Source organism: Aulonocara stuartgranti, assembly GCF_965226115.1.
Source record: "Aulonocara stuartgranti genome assembly, chromosome: 1".
In the NCBI taxonomy this organism is placed as follows: Eukaryota; Metazoa; Chordata; class Actinopteri; order Cichliformes; family Cichlidae; genus Aulonocara; species Aulonocara stuartgranti.
In genome coordinates, this window is record NC_138939.1 from 2011533 (window position 1) to 2036880 (window position 25348).

Sequence of the window (25348 nt, forward strand, 5' to 3'; positions counted from 1 at the left end):
GCTGGAAGGACTCTACCTGTCAGACTCATTTGTTTTCCATCCAGTTTGTAAGTTTCCGTCTCCCGTGCTTTGTCTCCTGCCCTCGGCTCTAATGTCCCAGAAGAAGAGAGCCGATAAGGTTAACCAATCACGCACATTTATGCCTACCTTAGTGAGAGCGAGTTTATTTACAGACGCGCGAGTATCACCTTTGTTCCTCCTCATCCATTATTCATGACCCCGCTGTTTATCAGTCATTGCATTTGGAATATGAATTTGCAGCAGTATTCCCTAAAGCCTCAGTTTACAGAGTCGACGGCCTCGTGTGAAATGAGCTGTTTATCTATGTTTCATTTCATAATTTATTTCGAAGGTTGCTTAAAAAACATAAAAACAACCTGGCTTTATGTTTAATCTCTATTTTAGAGTTCAAGGGGAAAAAACTGCAAATGGCTGCAGCTGAATTTATTCCATAGCTTCCATAAATTTAAAGGCAGATGCAGTTTTCCAAGTATAATTATGTTTGGGGTAAAGCCCAGCGGCTCACAGCCACAGCGTGTTAATTGAGCTCGGCTCTCGTTTGTCGCTGGAGGAGAAACTGACGTTTATAAAATATAGAAAATGGAATTAAGTCTGCGTTTGTCTGTGGAGGTGTCGCCTCGTGCCCACGCCTCCTCGCTTACCCGCCGTGGGACAAACTCGTCTACCATGAAACCTCACAAAGTGTTTCACAGCAGCGAATGCTTTCAGTATTTTGTTGTTCCTGCACGCTGCGACCTGCACAGGAGAGGCGTGTGACTGACTAGTTAGCGAGGTGACATTTAACAGCACACACGTGGACGTTATTTAGAGCCGCGGAGGAGATCGCTGCTTCTGTGCAGCTGTAAAGCAGCAGGCAGGACAGCGCTGCGGTGTGGTGGTCTCCTCACGTCAGCCTTCACCACAAACAGGGAGCTGAAGGCGAGTTTCTCCTTCGTCCAGCTAACGCGTGTAATAACTGAGAGCTGCCAATTAATGCTGCTAAACAAGCTCCATTAATGGACTTTCATTTTCACCTTGGGGCGGCTTAACAAGGTAACACCTACACTGATTAACATCCAGGACACAATCTGGCAAGATGTTGAAGAGGTTTAAATGCCCCCTTGTGACCACCACCACCACCCAGCCACCACCTACATATATAATATCTGCTGCCCCAAATCTTTAACTGTGAAGTAGTGATATCTGGATTGTGCTGGCAGCTGCACCAGCAGCTGTTTTGCAGGACGAGGAGCACCTTTGGCTGCTGCTGATGTTAACTTCTTACCAAGCAAATTCATGAGCAGGATAACGAGATGCAGCGTGAGCGTCGACTCAGCAAGATTGGAACACGAGTGAACCTTCAAATCAACAGATTTCCACCTTTTTTAAGGAAGCTCTGTGCTGAAGATTTGGCTCTAATGAAGGTGTTGTGACTTTATTGGACGCTGACAGGCGAGAGACGAGTTAGTGGACTCGAGTCAGGGACATTTACTCCACTCTGTTGGAAGAATAATGAACGTTACACGCTGCTGCCTCTCCAGCCTGATGGGATTCAGATAGCTCCTTCAGATGTTGTCCACTCTCTCCACCATCACACCCCGCTCTGAAGTCTGCTGTTGAGCTCGAGTGTCAGCACCTGTGGTCTTTCAACGAATCCCGTCTGGCGCTGCCTTTAAGGATGTTTGAGTATAAAATGTCCTTCTGCTGTTTTACGGTTTAACAGATTTACAAATCCACACTTTCATATCTTACCTCCCCGCTTCTTTTTTTTTGAGTAGATGTAGAAAAGAGTAAAAAATTATTATTACATGCATAATCATGGTGGCTGAAAAAATACTCTATTATTCTCTATTTGTACTCCCTTCTTACCAGTGATGTCTGGTCCAGTATGTGAATGAATATGTGATCCTGTCTGAGAAAGCTGGATCGGGTCTCGGTGACAATAGGCCAATCAAGGCCAATCTGTGCAATTCAGTTCTATATTGTTCAGTGGTTTCTGCTCCACCTTTCAGCACCTCTGCACCGGTTAAAGAGGATGGAGGAAGCTAACAGGAAAGGGTCAGCAGTGTGGAGGCTTTTCAGACCTCCAACACTTTTTCTTTGTTTTTTTAAGTCTCTCATTTCATGTCACTTTTAACACATGGATGGATGGATGTTGTGACTCTTCAGAGGCAAACACACTTTGAATATGGTTATGATTAGCAAAAACTTTATGGTTTGATTTAAAGAAAAACCTACATGTCAAACATCTTTCAAACTTCTCCCACAAGGTGGTGGTTGGTATGGTTGTATTCTTTTAACCTGGGACATGAGTGAACGCACAAGACTAGGAACAGAGCACGATCTGATAGCCCCGTGTCCCACATCATCATTATAAATGTTGTTCCAGGTTCAACATTGCAAGTGACCAATCACATTGTTATGATGTCATACTTTTGCGACTTCGGAAAAAAGCGTCGTAAAAAAAAAAACTACTTAACTTGCGAGAAGCCGCCTCTGTCCGCCGATCCAGCAATTTGAATTCTTTGCATTTCAGGATGCTGTTCTTTAATAAACGGTAAGCATTATGGTAAATGGCCTGCATTTGTATAGCGCTTTTCTAGTCCATAGGACCCCAAAGCGCTTTACACTACATTCAGTCATCCACCCATTCACACACACATTCACACACTGGCGATAGCAAGCTACATTGTAGCCACAGCTGCCCTGGGGCGCACTGACAGAGGCGAGGCTGCCGGACACAGGCGCCACCGGGCCCTCTGACCACCACCAGTAGGCAAACATGGGGTTAGTATCTTGCCCAAGGATATTTGGCATGCAGCCTGGGATCGAACCACCGACCTTCTGATTAGTGGCTGACCTGCTCTGCCACCTGAGCTACAGCCAGTGTTGCATATTGTTCTTGCAACACTGGAATTTCATAAATGAATGATTCGCTTGGCTTGCAAAAGTATGACGTCACAACAATGTGATTGGTCACTTGCAATGTTGAACCTGGAACAACATTTATTAAGATGATGTGGGAACAACACCGACACGAGGATATCAGATCAACCAAGGAACAGGACCCGGCCTGGTGGTTGTGAACTGAGGCAGTCTGCACTGATGACCACAACTCGTCTACAAAGCATCTCCTCCAGTAGTGGACGTAACAGAACTGATTGTAGTCTGCCTATATGCCTGCGTAAAAGCAATGTCCCTGAGGGCTCGTGTCATTTTGCAGTTAAATCACCGTCCTGCAGCAACTTTGTGGAGGAGTTTGTGTTTCTGGAACAGATTAACTGAGATCTGTCACAGAAAAAGAAACATTGCTGTATTATTACAGGATTGCATACGATAGCCAACTTGATCCCATTCAGTCGGCGACTAATAGCAGGCTGACTTTCTCTTATTGCTGTTTTGTCGCCGTCTTGATGCAAAGACATTTTAAAGATCACAACTCACCACTGGGCACAGGTCACAGACCTGGTCCGCTTCTTCAAAGCAACCATTTCAAAGACAACACAGTTGCAGTAACTTTGGTGTTGCTGCGTTTTCCAACCAGTTTTCCTTGGTGTGGCTGCAGAATTGTGTTGGTGATCCTTCAACTTGATTTTCAGGATCTGGAAGAATTCACAGGGAGGCACATCTGGCGAATGGTCCAAGACTGAGCGACGATGCTCTGTGCCAGCACACGGTGGTCCAGCAGTTCGTGTCGTTCCTCTGAATGGTCGTTCCACTTCCCCAAACATTTCCAACATGAATGCATGAAGCTCCTCACCTGATGCTCTGCCTCCAGGATTCTCTAAAGTTTTGATCAGATATTGTCAGTGTTGAGCGAGTCCTGTCGGACTGTAGCAGCCTCGTTCCTGAAAAAAGATGCTGAAGGGGATCCAGTCTGATGCTCATCAAGTGTCAGTATGTGAGAAGTTTTCAAGTGAGGCTGGACTACTTTTACGGTAAAAAACATAAAACCCAAAACATGAGAAGGCAGACAAAGACAAAACGTTTCCTCTGCAGGTGTTTGGATGTGTCCGCCTCTCTGCTCAGTGACGGTTGTTGTGTTGTCAGTTTAACCGAAACCTTTCTGATCTTTTTTCCACCTGCAGCTCTGAAGACGGTGCTGGAGGTCCCGATGGGAAGTCGCTTTCTCAGACTCAACGCCAAAGGCCCCGATATGATCGGTGAGTCTACTTTGTTCCAAAAGCTGAACAAAGCAAAGCTGATGCTCAGTTTGACAGTGTGTCCTATGAAACTCGTGTTTTTCACACCAGGTTTTTACGCACATTCGCGCTTTGATCTCTTAAGAACTTAACATAATAATGTTACAGACGATTTCAAGTGAATTCAGTTTCTCTGTAAGGAACACATTTATGGTGAGAGGATTATTTGTCTCGTGCTGGTCTGTGGACTGAATATGAAGAAGGATCAGTCAATCAAATCTGTGTTTATTGCTACATGCAGGCATGACTTTATGATCGCCGTGTAATCGTCTCACAACAGGGTGTTTATTAAAATGTGCTCTGAATACCAAGTTGCTGGTTTACATGTGATGATTTATGAGAACATGATTGGGTTCAGTTTGCATTTTTAAACACTGTTTTAATATAATGACCTCTCTCACCGCGGCAGAAGCTCAGCTGAAGGACAATCGACCACACAAACGTGAGCGAGAGTAGCTCACCGTTTATTCTGAAGATTCTCGACTTGGCTCCTGGTTAAAAGAATCCTCAGACCAGCTCTTCATCAGGTTTTTTACCAACACCAGAGACTCGTTAACACATATTTCTGTCAGCTTGGCTCAAATAAAAAGATGTCGTCGTGCTCAAAACTGTTTGCTTTTGCACTTGTTCTGCACGTTCGTGTCTCTTTGCGAGAAACAACAGTAGCTGCCTCTGATTAAATTTTCCCTGATGTTGGTTTCCGTCACTTTTATATCTCGTGGAAATCTTTCCCTGTGCTCATCGCCGACATTTTCAGATTTGTTGGAAAGAAGTTGCTATGAGAACGTAAAGCGGGCATCTTCAGTGATGTTGTGGGACTATTTCCTGCTTTCAGCATGTTATTCACAAGCTCGGCAAAATTCTCTGTGGCTGCCAAGAAAATTCTGGAAAACCTGTACGAATGCTTCCCATCGCTGCTGGTTTCCTTTGGACTCATCTTTAAGCAGCAGTTCACTGTAAAAACTAACAGCCTTAGTTATGGCTTCACTTTTCTGGAGACCAAATTATTTTTTTAAATGCTGAAACGCATCACTGTTTCATCCTCGCTGTCTAATGTTTGGAAGGTCGTAACAGAAAAACAGGACGTGTTCGATGAAAATGGCTTTCAGATCTGGAGTTAGCAGGTGAAATCTATCAAAGTGCAGGCGAAGGAGTCCCAGTAGCACAATGCTTGTTGACCAGTGTAATGGGACGCTGCTACAACTTGTAGGCCTGAGTATGGAAAGTCCTGTGTAGCACCTAAGGACCATCAACACAGGACCATACGGAGACCTTTAAATAGAGGGAACCATCTAATGTGGTTTGTAGTGATGCATTTCCTCAAAAAGAAGCTGAACCAGGGACAAATATGCTTCAGTTTACAAACCTGACTTACAAGACAAACGAGACATCGAGCACAAAGACTTAACATCCAGTTCTTACGTTGGTGGTCGTCATCGTATGGCCAAGAGTTTGAACCCAATCAGAGCCCTGATGAACTCCAAGTACAACCAAACGTGCGTGAACTGGTTTTATGGCAGTGTAAATATGAAATGAACCAGAACTACATTTAATCTCTGGGTATTTATGTGAAGCAACAAGGGTAAACTGGGGATCTGCCCTTCCCAGTCACCACCACTGTTCCCAACACACATGCACAAAGCTGCTAATATAACACATCTGCAACAATAATAATGACAACTAGTACAACATGAGAGTCCCAGTAACCAACACGAAACACAACACTGAAACTGTAGCACAGCACTTTTTACAAATGTTGTGTTGAGACAAATGAGCCACTCCATCTAAAATCAGCTCATTTTTACAACATTTCCTCCACCGATTTGCTAGTTTTTAGTTTTAAACTTTTATGCTTTTGAAGTTTGCGTAACAAAAATGATTGCTGTGAAATTTTAGAAAAATGGTTCAGTGACCGAATTTGAGAAAACGAAAATATCTGAAAAAAAAAGAAAGATAAAAGCTGGACACTTTTACTCGTCTTTCATATCATCTAAACAAATCTGTCATTTTGACAGCTTTTAGCCAGCATCCATCCATTCTTCTCATCCTTGTCACAGTGTTGTGTTTGTGGGGGTGGTGAAGCCGATCCCAGCTGTCTTAGGCCTAAAGTTTTATGTAAATCAGAGTCGGTCCAGCAGGAGCTGATTTGAGATTCCTCACATGCCACGTTGTGTTGTGTTGATGTGTTGGTTTCCACAGTGTCACCTGATAAATAGTGGTGATAGTTTGGACAGTAAATCATGCTTTCAGCTCCAAGTCCAGACCTGGGCTCACCTTGTTATAAAACAAACCAGAGATGTGAAGAAAAAACTTCCCTGCACAGCCGAAACCCTGCGATTCCCATCCTGCTGACTGCTTCGTTGCATCATTTGGGTTTTCTGCTCTATTTTATTGTCGATTGAAAAAAGTGAAGGGTCTGAGGGCGAATGCAGATACGTCAGCACAAACCTGATCCTAAAACAGCTCCAAGATGTTCTGGCTGAGTCAGAGGCTCCTGATTCGAGGAGTAACCCAGAATTTCTTTGGCAGGTTGCTCATCTGTTACCAAGAGCTCATTTAGAGGAGAGACAGAGCACAATAGCAGAAAACAGGTCCAACACACTCATTTACAGTTCAGAGAGTTACTCCTCTGTAACTAAGCATAATATCAAACACGTAATCAGAATTTAACACCAGGTAACTTTAAAAAGATGAACAACTTCTTTTCATAATGGGCCAAAGACTCCACGATTTCCTCTCCCGAATTTTTCATTTTTTCATGTAACATAATTAAGATCTTTTTTTAAAAATATGGAATATCTTGGAAAAGTCAGACTTAACCTCCACCAGATCACCAGCAATCTATCCGGGGTCCAGGTCAGAGGCAGGGTTTGGGTAAATGTTAAGTTTTAGCCGGTTGGAACAGGAAAGCCCAAAGATGTCCGACCCTGCTGAATGTTAAGAGGTTAAATATAATCACAACATGAAAAATGGTGATGCTTTGTCTTAGACTGACAGATTAATTGGATTTGCACCAACCTTTTGTGAGAACAAAGTCTTACAGAAAAGCACAAACGATCTGCTCTTTGTTGAATTCAGACTTCACGGAGTTCAAACTGTTTCATTCTGACAGCACAGGCCAGATTGATCCACGGCCCCAAAGCCAGAGGCGAAGGTCGTGGTTTTCCAGCAAAGGAAGAAGCTATGAAACTCATCAGCGTCCTGGCAGCGGATGGAGAGTTGCTTTCTAAGCTTACTGGAAGCTATTGGGAGTACATAAAAACTAGAGTGTACTTCCAAACACAAACACACTCTCTGAAAACACTCAGGAAAAGATTACTGGTCCATATATCTGCCAGTAGATTTTAGTATTTTGTTCCAAGAGGCAAGCGCTGAGGCAACAAGCACCAGCAGGCGAATAGAGGTGGACTGTGTAATTTAGCCTGAGCAGCCGGAAAGTGAGGCACCTTCCCACCGCTCACTGTACAATTTCAGGTAGAGTGAAGTTGCTCTAGGCTTTTATACCTGCACATTGGCTTTTAAGGCGCTGAATCATCCTGAGTGATGATGCACAATCAGCTACAGGAGTGCACCGACAGAGGCATCCAGTCCTTTTACAGAGAAGCTGTGCAGCTACACTCAGTGTGCCAGGTTCAGGTACAGCTGTGCTCATTAACTCATTGACCTTAATGAATTAATGAATATGTATCTGGTTGGGCCCACATGTTGGCTTTAGGATTACACGTTTTCTTTTGTTGCACAGTTTCTGTCCCAGATAACAAAAGGGGCGTGACCAACAGCCGACATATTCATCCAAAAGCCACATGAGGATTTGGGTGGTCTGTGCTTGGTTGCCAGAGTGACAAACCCATAGCAATTCCACAAGCCAGCCAACAATGAACCAAATACAGCAGGAATTTCTTAGTATGGGCAAGCTATGGTGGCACTCCCATCAGTTTAAACGGGTTAATGAGCCGTGGATAGCAACCAAAAGTCACACAAACGGCAAACTAATTCTATTCCAAGGCTGGACTCGTTTGTAGAGTTCAGCAGTCAGAAGGAGCAGAGCTGCTCTTCTTGCCCATCATATGAAGACACTGCTGGAGTCTGAATACGGCTCTCTTTGGAAGTTCTTTGGATGCATCCGCCAGGGATAGACCCGAAGACACACCAGTGGAATTGCTTCTTCTTTCCTGGCTTTCGAGAGTGCAAGGATCCCCAAGGAGGAGCTGGAAGACGCGGCTGTGAGGAGGCTACAGGAAACTCTGAGTAATTAGAGGTGGTTTGCACCTTTTGGAGACAGCCTTGGATCTCTTGTGAGAACTCTGTGCTTTAATGTAACAGGCCTGCGTACTTCATATTACTACTGATTTTTACTCGTTGGAATGGAGTACAGCAACTTTTTAGTCTCTAAGTCACAGATGTCAGACCTGCACCTGCAGACAGAACCAGAGCAGCACCGTTTACAGTAAAACAACAAACTCTGAGAGGAAAACTTTATTTTATCACACTTGACAGAACACAGGACTTAATATTGGATCTTAATATGTCCATGTGTATGGACATGTGCAGGTATATATGTATGTATATGTATACATATGTATATTTAGTGTGTACATGTCTAGAAATAGGAATAGTAGTGGTACAATAGTTATGTCAAGCTATATAGTTTATGTCTTCCATATTTCCAACCATATCCATAATCACATACTGTGTGTGCTACCATTGTATATAGTGTATTATCTTACTTTTTTCACTGATTGTACTTATTTGTATTTTTGTATTTTCTTCTGATATCTGTACCTGAGCTGAGGTGACGCAAAAATTTCCCCGTTGTGGGATCAATAAAGTCTTATCTTATCTTCTACTGATGCAAAGTTTATGTTTTCTACTGTATCTTTTTGCTTTTGAAAAAGGGGATACCGAAAATGTGGGACTTTAACATCACTCACCATTTTAGAGTACTCTGAACTTAATACTTTTCGTCTATCCTGTCTTCCTTCTCTCACCCCAACCAATCACAGCAGATGGCCCCGCCCCTCCCTGAGCCTGGTTCTGCTGGAGGTTTCTTCCTGTTATAAGGGAGTTTTTCCTTCCCACTGTCGCCAAAGTGCTGCTCATAGGGGCTCATATGATTGTTGGGTTTTTCTCTGTATGTATTATTGTACTACTGTGAAATATAAAGCGCCTTGAGGCGACTGTTGTTTTGATTAAGCGCTATATAAATAAAATTGAATTGAGTACCTTTGTGAAATCAGCAGTGCAGTACAGTAAGAAGACCCCACAGCTGTTACAGATTTGGTTGTTGTGTCTTTGTTACCTGGTTTGCCATAATGTCTCTGATTGTAACGCTTCCCAAAAACTCGTCTTCTCTGCGTTGTAAGCTAACGAGGTGAGTCACACAGATCTCTAGTTTTTATCTCCAGTATTAGGTAAGAACTTGTTTCCTCTCGGTGGAAGTAAACAACAAATTTCACACCCAGTCTTGTCGGGTTGCGCGTCACATTTCAGACATTTGCATTTTTAAAGCATGAATTTAATCCTGCGTGTGCTTTAATAACACTCCCTCCTGCTCTGTCTCTCTGCCAGTTATTGAAGCCGTGTCTCTTCAGGGGAGGAAGGAGGAGACCGATCTGCAGTCGACGGGCTCCTACGTGATAGGAAACACCTCCTTGGACTTTCAGAGGGGGAACGACCGGCAGACACTCAGGACGCACGGCCCACTCGGCGCTGATTACATCATCAAGGTGAAGCTATCTTCATAGCGAAACAGCCTGAGGACTTTGAGCTTCTGTTGACATATTTTATCACAGATACAAGAGCGCAAACATAAATAAAACAGGCTGCTGCGAATATTTGGCTTTTGAGGCATTGTTTTAATGAGACTGAGAGCTTGTTGCCTGCGGCACTATTAGAATTTCTGTCAATGAGGCCTAAGTGGAAATGCATTTTCCACTTTGTACTACCAGCATCACAGCCCTCCTTTTTTTCCACTCGTAGAAAAGACGAGCTCTTAGTGGGCCGTCGACAGTCGGCTGTCTGCACCAGATAAAAGCATTTTGGAGTTATCCAAAATTATTATTCGCTTCTTCTCTAAACATCCGTGGAAAGTGTGGGTCTGAAGAAGTTAAAGCTCCAGCAACGCTTGGAGACTACAGAACAACTCGATCGATGCGTTTCACTGACGCGAATCAATGTGCGCTCCTGCTCATCCGTCGGCCCGTCGCATAAAAACTGTATGGTCCAAAGTTTGGACTAATGAAAAAGTAAAAACATAAAAACTTTGCAAAAGACAGCTACTGACAATTTCTGAACTGTACATAGTTGAATTTCACAATAATGTAAAAGAAATCATATTGAAAACCTTTTAATATGAAATATTTAGTCACACAAATTAAGAAAATGCTGTTTTCAAATGAAAAGTTGTACCACAAGTATTAGTAGGTCGTCTTATTCAATAGAAGTATTAATTTCACTCGCTGAACATGTTTAAACTTTGCACCATAAAGTTTTTAGACATCGGAGACGTGACGTGATTTGTAGCCCAAATCTCCAAGTCAGAGTTTCCAAATGCAGATTAATTAAAAAAGCTAAACCATCATCAATCAACATGATGGTTTCTAGAAAATCCATCCAACCAAAGGCTGCTCTAACCTGCCTGAGTGACACAGACAGCAGAGAAACTCCACTCTTATCCTTTAACACGGAGCCGCTGTCATTACTGTTCAGGAAATAAACGACAGTTTAATGGAGCAGACGCAGTTTCTGCATCGTATCCCGTCAGAGAAACAAAAGTGGCCTCTCTGCCGTGTGGATGATTTGTCCGGTTCGTTTTGGGATCAGAGCGCTGACTACCGTCCGTCTGCTGCTGATCCTCGCCCACCTGGATCCGATTACTCAGGTGCGTAGAAGTATTTCGGTCAGACTCATGTTCTGGAAACGAACGTCTGCCCGCCGATGTGGGCACAAGCTGCAGATTATGGTTATTTCATGCAGGCTGGAGGGCAGAATTTTGCAGATTAAAGTGTTGCATTGTTTTATTAATTCGGCTCAGTCAGAAACTTATTCAGTCTTGTCTTCCGCTCTTTTGTTTCCTCGTCTTTGTGCCCACTGGTGCCCAGCCGCAGTGGGTTTGCTATCAGTTACGCTCTGTAATTGCAATTACTTTGGTGACAAATATGACACATTACCATCTGTCTGAAAGCTCGGTGTGCAGTCGATGCTTTCAGTGCACAAAGCTCAATCTTATCCAGAGCTGCAGAGTGTGTGATGAATGACTCAAACGCCTTTTATATTAAAAAAGGAGGGCTGCTGGAAAGTGCTCGTCTTATCAAAGCAACAGTTTGAACGCTGTAAGGATCAAGTCCTTCACTTTATGATGGGAATTTCAAAAGCCTTAAATCTTTCTGTATTTTTGCAGGTTCATCTTTTTAGGACTAAATGCTTGAAAACGGCTGAATTACTGCGTAGATTTGGTTTGAGAAACTCAGCGGAGGCTCCTCTAACATGCAGAGCTTGACTTTGTCCTTCTTCCCTCTGCCCGCTGTGTCCACCCTCTTCTGTTGTGCTGTGCAGATAAAGTACGGAGGCTCCAAGGACACCGTTGTCCAGTTTCTGTTCTACAAACCAATTCGATACCAGTGGAGAGAGACTGACTTCTTCCCCTGCTCGGTCACGTGCGGAGGAGGTGAGCTGACCGTCGCCGTGATTAAAAATGCTTTTAGATTCACTTTTAGAGTGTGAGAGCAGTAACGGCGTGGTCGCTTCCCTCCCTCAGGCTACCAGCTGAACTCTGCCGAGTGCACAGACATCCGGTCCAACCAGACGCTGCCCGAGCACCACTGTAACAGCTACCCTGAAAACACCAAACCCACTCCAAAGCTCAAAGAGTGCAACATGGACCCCTGCCCGGAGAGGTGCGGACAGCTGGTGGCTGTGCAGCGTCGCCGCTTCGGCATCGACACTGTTTTACCTGTTTATAGTCATCGTCTCCTTCCTCCGCTGCAGCGTGTTAACTGTAGCCGACAGATTAGCGTCAACGTTTTTAAATCTGCCACGCTGACACCACAGCACGCGAGCCCCGCTGTTGAAACTGGGAGCTATTGGCCTTCCTGGATCAAATACCAGCGTCCCCCATAGTGGTTTCATTGACATCAATGAGGAATATTTTCATATTTTGAAAAAAAAGAAGAACGATCCAGTTGAGTGCATGCACACGTCTTCATTCAGATGATCTAACAGATGCACGAGTCTGTGCATCTGTTAGGGTCGGCTCGCTGCCTAAAATGGAAATAAAGACACAATGCGATGGTTCACAAATCACATAAAGACATATTTTATTCACAACAGAACACAGAAAACATATCAAATATTTAAACTGACAGATTTTAATATTTCATATCAAATATGAGCTCATTTTGAATTTGATGGCAGTGACGTGTCTCAGCCTGCCGTCCACACGTGCAGGTTAAAGCTCCGTCATGCAGGGAAGAAGCCAGATGTGGCCGGAAACAGCTCCTTTAAAATGGACTGAAGCAAAGTGGAAACTGATCGGAGGTCAGATCTATCTAGATTTTCAGGGAGGGCCTTCATGTTTGAGCAGGACGATGTTAAATCAGCAGCACGGCTTCATAGGAGAGGAGTCCAGCTGCTGAACCGGCCCGCCTGCAGCCCAGATCTTTGACCAGCTGAGAACATCTGGAGCATCATGAAAGCAACAACAGGACGAAGCAGAGCAGCTAGAGTCCTCCATCAGACCAGAACGGGACATCGTCCCCCTGCAGCTGCTCTCCTCAGCTCACAGACCGTCACAGGAGCTGTCCAGCTTCGAGAGACGTGTTGCTGCCTTCAAATTCAAAATGAGCTCATGTCTTTCTTATAATGGTTCGTTTTGTCTTTGGGGGTTTATTGGGGTCGCACAAAGCAGATTGTGAACACGAGTGTAACCTGAGCTGTGTCAGAACCTTTATTATTAAAGGAGCTTTAATGATGGATTAAACAAATATGACAGAATGTGTTTGATAGTGATTTTAACAGTGTTTATATATGTTAGATATGCTGCTGTGTGGTTATCACTATCACATTTGTCTCCTGCAGTGATGGATTCAAAGCAGTGATGCCTCATGACCGCTTCCAGCCTCTGCCTCGGTGAGTACCTCTAACTCTTGAGATAAAATCAAAGTGTTAAACGAACCTCGATGCACTCGGAAGTAAAAATAAATTATATTAGAGCCTCACACAAGACGCTCAAACCACTGCGATCAGATTTTCAGTCATAACTTTTGTTAAAAATACTTTGTTAGTTTTTGCTAAGATGATTTTTTTCTGAGAGTATACAGTTATTTTAAAAAAAAAAATCCTCCTTCCACAAAAGTCTGACTTTTCATCTTCAATCGTGGGAAAAATGAAAGAGTTCCTCCGTGGTGTTCCACAGCGTTACCCTTCAATCAACAAAAGCCTCTCTCGTCTTCACTCTTTTCTGTTCTTTAGGGAGAGAGAGCTCCACCGTTTGTGTTTGAAGTTTGGATGTAGTTCCTCCCAAATATAAGTTCATGCATGTGGAGTTCCAGCTCGTCTCGCTCAGCGACTGCTGCGCTGGTCTCACTGGTGACTGTTACGCTCTAACAGAGGAGAGAATTATGCTTATTATTTTTGACGTGATGGTGTCATATTTAGAGCCTCAAAATTAAAAGTGGCAAAGCCTACAGTACCTCTAACGTCCAGCAGAGGCAGCAGTGAGTCAGTCCCCATAGACTCCCATGTTAAAACTTCACAGCAGAAACAAACTGTTTGGTCTCTGTGGGTCATTTCTCCTTCATAACACCTGTACAGGGGGAGGATGGTTTTATAACTCACCTGTTTAAAGCTTATTAAGGCTTAAAGTTTGCATTATTATTAGGGGTGCAACAATACTCGTATTGATATTGAACCGTTGGATACAGTGCTTTCGGTTCGGTACGCATATGTATCGAACAATACAACATTTATTTGATCAACTTTCCTTCTGACGATGCTGTCTGTGTTGAGCGCTCAGTGGATCTGCGCTGGACTGAGCACAGGGCAAGCTAGCAAGCTAGCTAAGCTCGTTGCAACATGGCAAACTGAACCTCCCCCACCCTCATTCAGATCTGGCGTTTGGAACTATTTTGGTTTTCATGTGACGTATGACCCTGAAGGTAAGCGCGTCATGGACTAAAGTAAAACAGTATGTTGGATTTGCCACGCAATGCTCAATTACATGGGTGTGAACTAGTGTGTTAGCGCAGTTAGCTCGTTAACGTGTTGGCCGTCCAGCCCCACGCACGGGGCGATCCGCGGTAGCTCGTTAACGGAGATTTGCCGTGTTGTGGCGTTAACGTCATTTCAGATTAACGCTGACAGCACTAGTGGGAACACAACGAATATGACTGCACATTTACTCCGACATCATCCTAGTGCAAAGACAAGTGGAAGCAGACAAAAACAACAAGCATGCATGCTACAAACTTTACCCGAGTCATTTAGACAGCCGTTAGCACAGGATTCTCCTTATGGGGACCTGATATGTTTAATATGCTGCTGAGAATATAGCCCAGAAGAAGCGTATAGTAGAGCTTTTATTTTGGAAAGAGACATTTCTCTGTAATAAACTCTCTTTTCCAAAGATGAATGATTCCTCGATCAGACAGATTTATTATTTTATCCCTTTGTTGTTTCAGCAACATTAAATTTAAAAACTGTACTTTTGAGTGAAAATATATATTTATAATTTTAATAAATGACAAATTAAAAAGGCATGAACAATTTTTTGTATCGAAAAAATATCGAACCTGAATTTTGTGTATCGTTGCACCCCTAATTATTAGGGGCGTGGCCTCTGCTAGCTGTCTGTTAGCTTCACCTTCACCTTTTATAAATGTAGATATTCTGAAGAGCTTCATTTAAAATGTGTGTATTTTCCAGAAGCACACACTTAAAGCTGCAAACTTTGTGCACTGTAGATGAAAGCATCTCTATGAGTGTAGCCTCAGTTTCCCACTGACTTATACACCGTGCAGCAGATATAAACCCCCAGTCCTGAACTGTGTGCACCCATCAGCCACTCTAACCTTTGACCTACCTTTGAACTCTGTGCAGTGTGCGAATCTCCAGCATTTTGTTGGACTGCATTAGAAGCATTAGACATCGTTGTCATTGTCAGCAGGGTTGCATAATGAGCGTGGCTGCAGACAGCCTGGTTTGAAAAAGGAGCTGGAGAAAGACAGTTATGCAGTGCAGTGATGCTTCCAGCTCTAAAAGCCGTCGGATGTGGAACGCGCATTGATTGCAGTCTATCGAGGCTGATGCACCACTTGCAATGAGACAGACTGTTAATCACCGCACTTATCTAATTACAACATAATGAGACAGAGTCCTGCAGTCTTAATTGTTCTGAAATGGCCTCGTTAATGTCCCTGACCTCCTTTCTGTGTGACAGAGTGTAACGGGGTGCTTGTACTCACTGAGTGCTGAATCTATAGCTTACATAAGTGTAAAGTGGAATCGACATTAGCTGTGGAAACGTGTCAGAGTTGCTTCGTATTTCAGGTGACACGTTCCTGCCTCTCCGTCTCCCCCCACCCTCGTGTTCCCACCTGGATGTGTCGGATCTGGGCCTGCACTGATCCACACGAGGCTTCCAGGGGAAAGGAACGGGATTCAGACATGTTCCACGTTGGTGCATAAATGTTATTACATCATTACTTATTAAGATTATTCTCACAGCTTTTATGAAATAAGGTGACCTTTCGATCAGACATGAAAGCAGCGAGGACAGGGGGAAGGAGAGGATCTTTTTGTTCTCTGGTTTGAAGTCGAGTGATTTTAAAGCACTGTAATAACCTCCGTGCGCTGCCTGTCACAGGTGCTGCTGACCTCGCTGCCGAATCACGTCCTCCACACTTCCAGGTGTTTCTTTCTATGCAGGAAGGTTCTGCCCCCTCCTCACCTCCACCTTACTCAGTATCTGGGTACATAAAACTCATTTAGCCTCTTCTGTGTGTGCACAGCTGGGAGCAGGGCCCCTGGACCCAGTGCTCAGTGTCCTGTGGTGAAAATGGGGGCTGGCAGGATCGCAGTGTGCTGTGTGTGGAGGAGGACGCCCACGGGCAGTTCTCCCAGGTGGATGAGTGGAAGTGCACGCACTCCCCGCGACCTGTCGCCCGACAGATCTGCAACACCTTCGCCTGCCCCCAGTGGGTGGCCATGGAGTGGTCACAGGTCAGTGGTTTCAGTAGCTGAACATGAAATGATAATGAATCCACTTTAAATGAATAAATTAACACAGGCAGGCTCATAGAAGTCATGTGACCTGTGTCAGACTCACGATCTTCATCCCTGGACATTCATTGACACTTCCTGTTATTAATATTGTTGGCGGTGGTTTTGTTCTGCATGTATGATGTTTAACATGTTAGTCGAAACTTAATATCCGGCACTCGCTGAAGTACTTGGAAATGACAAAATGACAAATATTGAATTATTAAACTGGTTTCAGCTGCAGTAAGACTCACACCAACACATGTAATTGAAGTATAATCAAACCTGCTGTAAGGTTACAAAACAAAATCTTTCACGATTTCCTCACCGGGGAACATTTATGTGATTTACCAAGCAGCATCCACTACGCTGTTTACTACTGCTTTGCATTTATAACAGGGTGTTTTGTAGAAACATCACACGTCTCACTGGATGTGGTGCATGTCTAAAAACAAACCATTGCAGTAGCAGGTCAGACTCTGACTGTGTCTAAGCAGTTAAAGCGTTTCTGGATCAGAGATGTTCAAACGCTCAGTGACCAACGCGTCAGTCAGCGCTCGATTCACTGACAGCAAGAGTTTGATGCAGCCTTAATTACTGAAGATGGTTAATTCATTTGTGAGGTAACGTGTGTGTGTGTGTTACCGTCCCGTCGCAGTGCACGGTGACGTGTGGCCGAGGGCTGCGCTACCGAGTGGTTCTGTGCATCGACCACCGCGGGCAGCACGTCGGAGGCTGCTCACCGTCACTCAAGCCTCACGTGAAGGAGGACTGCCTGGTCCCCGTGGCCTGCCACAAGCCCAGAGGTGGGACACTGATGACTTACAGCAGTGTGTGTGTGTGTACCTGTTTAGACATCTTTGTGGGGACCAAAAATTTGAATGTTAGTATAATGAGTTTGAAGGTATTTCTGAGACTCAAAATGTGGTTTTAGTGTCAGGGTTACAGGTTATGGTTTGGGTTATGCATCCATTTTTGATGGTTTGGGTAAGCGGCTAGGGAAAGCATTATGTCAATGAGATGTCCTCACTAAAATAGCAAAAAAAGAATGTGTGTGTGTGTTTTAAAATAAGCTAAAATAAGCTAAGACCACAACTGAGAAGCATTTTAAATTTAAATGTTTATTTTACGAACATTATGAGATGTTTTAATAGTTTTGTTCCATTTGTTTCTGCTGTGTGTGACTCAGGACTCTTTGGCAGTCATGCTGAGCCTATTAGCTGTGTGTGTGTGTGTGTGTGTGTGTGTGTGTGTGTGTGTGTGTGTGTGTGTGTGTGTGTGTGTGGTATTATTGCTGTAAATGTGATTTCATTGGAAAACACTCGTTGTACAGTGGACTGTATAAAATGATTAGCACAGGAGGGTCTTTAGCAAATATTTAAATCTGTCTTGTGAACTTTATGAGAGCCGGGAGATAAATGTGAGGATGAAATGTGTGTCTTGGTTAAATAACATCCATCTGGAGGCCGGCCTCCCTCCCAGCTGTCAGTAGATGTCCTTTAATGTGAGACTGAGTCTGACGGACTTGTTGCTGTGATAATGGAAAACGTTTTTTTCTAAAGTACCACAGTAGCAAAAATATTTCCAGTGCTGAACTTTTTATTCCTAAGAAACAAAATTCTGAGCTGCGGCCGAGCTCGGAGCAGCTGATGGTGAACGGCTGTGTCAGACGTCTTTCTAACTTTTTGTCTCTCTGTCAGAGTCCCTGCCGGTGGAGGCGAAGCTTCCCTGGTCGAAACAAGCCCACGAGCTGGAGGAGCACTACACCGCTACAGAAAACCCCACGTGAGTGCAGACACACATTCTGACAGTCGCTCAGATGCGTTTGAAGACAGAAGCAAACATCCTGTGAGCTCAGGATGCGACACTGTCAGAGTTATCGTCTGCTCTCCAACACACTTCAGTGCTTTTGAATAAACAGCTTGTCTTCTTTTCATAAATACGAATCATCCCCTCATTAACTCTGCTGTTATCAGCTGCTTTCACAACGCATCTTGACTTTACAACACACACACACACACACACACACACACACACACACACACACACACACCTGATCCATTCAAAGGTGGCTCCATTCATTCAGTCCTTAGTTACTACAGCACATCATAGCAGTGTGTTAGAGAAAGCTCTGCACAGATGTGCTGCATGGTGACAGATGTGTTCTAGTTTATCACTGCACACATTTGTGTGTATTTCAGTTCTATTTATATAACAGCAAATATAACAGTGAGGAATCAGAAGCATTTAAGAATCACGATAACAATCTGGTCAAAAACATTGTTGATCTTTATAGTTCGCTTGATTAGCACTGCTGCACGAGCACAGCAAGAAGGCCCTGAGCTCGATCCCACCACCTGGGCAGAGCCTCTCTGTGTATGCTGGGCTCACACTCTGTGATTTTTGGCTCATTTTGAGCCGATTTTTCAGTCGTGCGACCGTTTTGGGGATCGGCCCAAGTTTCGCCTTCATCGTGTGTCGTGCATCGTGTAGTATACGTGGGATAACGAGAAGCGATTAACACCTCACGACCACCTCCCGATCATCAATCGTTCGGTCGTAAGAAAATCAAACCTGTTTGAAATCCTGGCGGCCGTCGTGAGGGCGTCACCGCAGCCTCGCACACTGCGCACGCACAAACACAGAAATGAAAGTGAAAAGACGGAGCAGCACGGCGGCGTGTGATCTGGACACAAGCGATGGAGGCACAACTTGTAGGACTTTGGCTCATCCGAGCCTTTTTGATGTGGCCTCACAAAATTATCACGACCACAACAACCATGAAAATAGTTCATATGAAATCAGCTGCCTGATCATGTTCTTCATTAGCGATGTAGCAAAGTTGATGGTGTGTGTGTGTCTGTGTGAGTGAAAGACAGAGAGAGCGAGCGACAGATTTTCTGTTATAAGCTTCATGTTATGGACGCACAGTGTGAGCACTCAGGTCGCATCAGAGCATCGTGACCTACGAACTTCTAACCCCTGCGAGTCAATCGTGCAGTTTGAGCAGAAGCTCAGTTAACAGCATTTGTTAATAATTTTTCCTTGAACTCATCCAAGTCGTCTTAGTTTGGGTGATTCAGGAGGAAGTCGTGTTTGGAGAACTCTTCTCCTCAAATAATCCTCACGCAGGCCTGAGGTTGGTTATAAGTTATTGTTCTCCTGGATTAAGTTGGTGGCTGTGTAACCGGTGTGTTCCTGGTTGTGTCTGACGATGAAAGCTAAAAAGAAAGAAAGACCTCCAACTTGCTCGCTCCAGCTCCTACAACCCAATGCAACCAACTTCCAAGCTAGCAGGAATTATCTGTTCATGCTAGCATTGACTGTGCCTATAACACATATGCAGCACATTTAGAGCAGCTAGCAAAGACAGACACCATGATGACAATAATGGAACTAAAAACACGCGATCGGGAACATCAGGGTGGCTAAATATACAGTATATGTGTTTTTTTACAGGGTTGGAAGAGACGGTTTGGGTACTAGAACACATGTAATTATAACAATATGTAATTTATGACCCGTTACAGCTGCTGGACAGAGAAGACATCAGAAGGTTGTGTAGAGACCTCCTGTCTCCTCCAGGACAGCAGCTGCGTCTCAGTACTCAGCCTCCGACGTCCTGTGACTGAAAACGGGACGTATTAGTTTGTTGATACTCGTCCATAGAGAATCGTGGCTTTCATCATGCTGCATGTGCACATTAAATCAAATCCAGGTCAGTTAACCTCCTGTAGACCCTGGAGCCCTGCACCAAAAACGTCACGCTCACACATGACATGAGGTGGCTGACTTGGTTGGTGGGTTACTGCTAGTCCTACATTAGGTTATGCTAGCTAACCGGTGACAGAACAAAAGCTCAGAGTATGGTGTTGGGTAAAACGAGGATAAACTGTGCTCTTTCACTCGGTCTCTTCAGCAGTAAGTGTTCTTCATCATGTGTTAGCTGTACTGTTCGGGTTTGTGAAGCACTTGAAAAGTGAGGAGTGAGGAGACCACAGCCTGTTTCTCTGAGGTTTATTACCTCAGAAGTGTTCACTCACCCATCCAAATGATCGATTCAGGTGTTCCATCACATCCATGGACGCAGGTGTATGAAATCAAGCTCCTGGGCAAACCTGCAAACGTTTGTGAAGGAGCGGCTCGCTCTCAGGAGCTCAGTGAACTCCAGCGTGGTGCTGATGCCACCTGTGAAACCTCCTTACAAATGCACTTCTGGAAGAATGGTCAACCATTCCCATGAACACACTGCGAAATGTTGTGGAAAGCATTCCCAGAAGAGCCGAGGCTGTTACAGCTGCAAAGTATTTTTAGACTTTTTGTCCTGACAGTGTGAATTTAGCAGAAGAGTTTGTGTCTGTCATTACAGCAGATGGGGAGCGCCTGATCGGGGGTCTCCATACTCTCATGCTGTTGTAGATGAGAGTTCAGCTTTTATACTGAGGAGCACGTTTGTTTCATTAAGTAAAACTTGAACCCAGAACTCTTGAAACACCGTGTAAGAGCTTCACGTCGCTCTGACACAGTCTACGCTTCTTTTTCAGGTAGCACAAACCCTTTGCAGGTATATCATCCTACACACACACACACACACACACACACACACCAGGGCTGTGTGAATCTGTCCGGGTGTGTTTCCTCTCCCACCGCGGCTGATGATAAGCATGTGATTATCGCCTGCTGCTCAGGGTCTGGTCAGTCTGATAGCCTCCCTGGGATCCATCAGCTTTCTGAGCTCACACACACCTCAAACACTTGTCAGACACACATTTGCTCATCAAAGACTTTGCAAACACGCTCTTGAAACACCTCCCGTGCACGCGCCCTCAGCGGGCGCCAACAAATCGTCTTCGCACGCCGCCAAGCTAATCTTATCTGAGCCACGTTAATTTGGTGAGCATGTGAGGCTCATACTGGAAACGAGGTAATTACACCGCGTGCTGCAAAAAGCATATTAAAGGGGAGAAACACGTACTGTTAACACCGACTGCGATGCTCATCGGGTCTCTTTGCATTTATCCATTCCACCTGAGCACAGCACAGCCGACAGCAGCATAGATATAAACATGACCACACCCTTGCATTATTAGGGGCGTGGCCTCTGTGACTGACAGGTGGATGGTGACACAGGCTTCACCTGAGCTGCACATCTGGACTATGTTTGTGCTGTTGGAGCCTTTTTGGGATCATTATATGGCTGCTGTGAGGTTAGCCGCACTAACAGATTGTCCAGGAAGTCTGAGCTCCAGCTTGGGTGAAATAGCAGGACTGTGTCTGTGGATGCAGCTTCATAAGCTAGTTAGCATTAGCATTACAGATAATGAACTCCCAGACCTGTAAATCATTTGTGGGACGCACCACAGACGCCAGAGGATTACCCAGAAGTCCTGCAGTCACGCCTCGGTGCGGTGGATCTGTTCATGCAGACGAGGCGTCTTTAATGTTGTGGCTGATCGTGTACATATACCGTGGTTTTATCAATCCAGCCTGATCGCAGCTATATTCTGCATTTTTCCCTCCTTATTTCTGCACGTTTCCGTCTCACCTGTCAGACGGTGACTGAGCTCTAACCTACCTCCCAGTCACAGAACTCTGTCTAAATATATGCCACCTCCCCTCCAGGGAGCTGAGAGTCTGGCCTCCAGGGAACGTATCTCTCTGCTTATTTGTCTTAACAAGCTCACGGTCGCACATTTCCTGCTGTGCATCTGTCAGTCAGCAGCTCCAGTTATTATTCTTCGCTTTACTGCCAGGCAGCAGCGGCGTTGGCTGTTTCCTCAGCACGACGGTGTGTTTGTCCATCATATTATCTGCTGCACATAGACAGAGTTGTGTGTGCCGGTTTCACGCGTTCACTTGATTCCATAAATGACTGTAGAGTGAAAAAAGGGGAATCACTTCAAATGCTTTATTTTTCCTGCAAATGATTTTCAAACTCAGGCTTCGCTCTGGGATCTGTGAATATCGTTCACTTCGACAGGCGTTATTGATGAATCTTTGGAGGTTGGACAATGTGAAATTCAAAAAAGAAACTCAACACGATATTCATGGATTCGATATGGAAGCTACGATACAACAACCTTCATATCACAGCTGAGTCACAGTTATAGAAACGTAAAACTTAATGTTGAATTTATCAGAAACATTTCCTCTCTGGAATTTTCCATTTCTTTATTGGCCCAAAGTTCCCGCCCAGCAACAAGCTCCCTTTACTGCTGCTTTTCCTCAAAGTACCTCAAACCTGCATTATCTGTAGTGACCAGCAGGGGGCGCCCCCTCTGGAAAACAGCATGTCAACCGCATGTTGTTAGCCAGTGAGTGAGCGGCGTCCTCGCTCATCACGTCCAGTTTGCTGGCAACGATGTAAATGCTCCGCCTGAGGCTCCACTCACCAGTGGGCGATGTCACGGTGATGTCACGGCCTACAGTCGAGAGGCTCAAGCGAATGATCTCACCATACAACACGCAATGACACAGAAACAACACGTACATGTTGTCGTGTAGGAATGGTGAAAACACACTTTTATATTAGAAATATGTATAAATACGCAGACAAAACAATCCTGAAAAACTGAATCTGTGGACGTCTGGCAAATCAGTTATTCAGGTTTTAAAGGTGGGTTTAGAGTGGGTGTGCTAATTTAATTTATCTTCTATTTTTGCTTAAAAATGTTGAGAGTGACCAGAAATATCAGGATGATGAGCACACAGATTAACACACATATGTAAGCATGATTATAGCAGTCACACATGTAAGTGGTCACCCAGCAAAGGTCCATTCAAGCCAAAGACGTTTAGCTTTAGTTAACTGTGATGTCTTTGGTGCAAATAAAATATTCATCACACTCTAAAAATGTTAAATGAATAAATTGCAGATGCAAGCTAAGCTCGTAACAAAAAAAAGGTTGGAAATGAGCTTTGCAGACATTGAAGTGACCACGTGACGTCACCACTGAAGGACTTATTGGAGACTTTTGCTCTCGTCCTGTGCAGATTCATACCCGGGCCCTGGTCCCCCTGCAGCACCACCTGCGGCCCTGGCAGGCAAACTCGGGAGGTGAAATGTCAGGTGCTGCTCACTTTCACCAAGACAGAGGTGGACCTTCCAGAGGAGGAGTGTGGCGGGGACAGGCCCCAGCTGGAGAGGCCCTGCAACCACGGGCCGTGTACCAGAGCCACCGCAGTCCGAGACCACGGTGCTCCTTTGTTCCAGGCTGACGACCTGCACAGCTGGGACTTCAGAGGCTTCACTGCCTGCTCGGCCACGTGTGCTGCCGGTGAGGTTTGCCGATCGGATGCTCGCAGCTGAAATGCTGATGCTTCTTCTAAGATAAGATAAGATAAGATAGAACTTTATTAATCCCTCGGGTGGGTTCCTCTGGGGAATTCGACTTCCAAAAAAAGCACAGCAACGACCGAAGTTACAGTTACAGAACTGTTATATATATATACACACACACACACACACACATATATAAATACAGAGACAAATATAAATAAAATATACAAAGGGGATAAATAGAATAAATAGGAATAAAAAATAAAAATACAAGTGAATTGCACATTTCAAGTATTGAGTCTATTGCACTGTTGACTATTTACAAAAAGTATTGCACAAGGTATTGTACAGTGAGGTGAAGAGGCACTACAGCTTAGTTGTTCCCCCCTCCTTTGTCCTCCTGTTTCCCCTCCCTCTCCCCTCCAGAGAGGAGTTAAACAGTCTGATGGCGTGTGGGACAAAGGAGTTTTTAAGTCTGTTAGTTCTTGTCTTGGGGAGAAGCAACCTGTCACTGAACAGACTCTTCTGGTTGTTTATGGCCGTGTGCAGAGGATGTCTGGCATTCTAAACATTTTTCTGTATTTCCTCTGCCCAGGCAAGCAGACAGCAGTGGTGAGGTGTGTGAACAGGAAGCAAGATGAGGAGGTGGACGACGCTCTGTGCGATCCATCCAGCAGGCCGTCGGTAATGATCCGCATCTGTAACCCTGAGCCGTGCCCCCCAAGGTAAGAGACCGCAAGGTCACCGAAGACACGGAGAAAGCTCACAGTCTGCATGAGCAGAATACAGCGATGGGGCTGAAAGCTGAAGCATTTGTGCATCACAAGCATGAATATTAGTGCTTCTTCAGTCAAGGAAGAAGGGCGGGGTTGCTTTTTAATAGCTGTACTAGCAGCTACAGCTGCCTGTGTCAGGCCACGCCCCTAATAATGCAAACATTAAGCCTTAATACAAAACAGCTGTGTTACAAAAACATTCTCCCCCCTGTACAGGTGTCATGAAGGGGGAAACTGTCTATAGACAGGGCTGCACATAAGTGCTCTGCAGGTGCACATTCGCTGTCAAAATAAAAGACGCGCACCAGATAAGACGTTGCAACGCGCGTTTGCGTACATAAGATTTTCTGGAGGAGGACAGACATTTGTTTAGAACTCTTAAAGATGTCGAATGTGCACCTGCAGACCACTTATGTGCAGCCCTGTGTACAGAGACCAAACTATGTGCATCAGGCTGTAAACAGCCTCTGCTGGACATTAGTGGAACTGCAGCTTTGGGGGATTTCCGTGTGTTTGCTTCATCTGTCAGCTCTGCTCTGCATACGTGGGTAAAGGTTCAGCAGTGATGGCAGTTTATGCAGGATACTCTGTCCCTTATAAAAAGTATCTTCAGGAAAATAGCAAGAAAACCTTTTTTTTCACAGATGTCATCATGTGAACAGCAAGTGTTGCTCACATCAAAACCATAAGATGCAGTTCTGTCTTTAAGCTCTCGAGCTGCTAGATGTCGACGTTTGATTGAGATGAATAATCAGAGGAGCCAGTGTCTCTTCACCAGCAGACGCTCTCGAGCAGAAATAACCACAGCCTTGGCCTCTGCGACGCGTTGGAGTGTT

At 44.7% G+C, this 25348-nt stretch overlaps 1 protein-coding gene and 1 long non-coding RNA gene across 8 annotated transcripts in view; one reads left to right on the forward strand and one right to left on the reverse strand.

The window, feature by feature from the left end:
• adamtsl3 (ADAMTS-like 3) overlaps positions 1-25348 on the forward strand; it is a 199478-nt gene that overhangs the window by 132968 nt on the left and 41162 nt on the right. For all 6 annotated transcript variants that reach the window (XM_082540083.1, XM_082540082.1, XM_082540081.1 and 3 more), the window contains 10 exons: positions 4089-4163; positions 9771-9928; positions 11757-11868; positions 11959-12097; positions 13278-13328; positions 16208-16418; positions 17116-17263; positions 18158-18242; positions 23451-23734; positions 24332-24461. In XM_082540083.1, coding sequence (XP_082396209.1) covers positions 4089-4163; positions 9771-9928; positions 11757-11868; positions 11959-12097; positions 13278-13328; positions 16208-16418; positions 17116-17263; positions 18158-18242; positions 23451-23734; positions 24332-24461 — 1393 coding nt within the window. The remainder of the gene's footprint in view (positions 1-4088; positions 4164-9770; positions 9929-11756; positions 11869-11958; positions 12098-13277; positions 13329-16207; positions 16419-17115; positions 17264-18157; positions 18243-23450; positions 23735-24331; positions 24462-25348) is intronic.
• LOC309710748 lies at positions 13344-15778 on the reverse strand. Of its 2 annotated transcripts, none has more exons than XR_014277791.1 (3): positions 14990-15778; positions 13892-14004; positions 13344-13801 (listed from the first exon to the last, which is right to left on the reverse strand). It is a non-coding gene; the product is annotated as an uncharacterized lncRNA (long non-coding RNA). The 2 variants fall into 2 exon arrangements; XR_014277792.1 differs by lacking the exon at positions 14990-15778 and adding an exon at positions 14672-14814.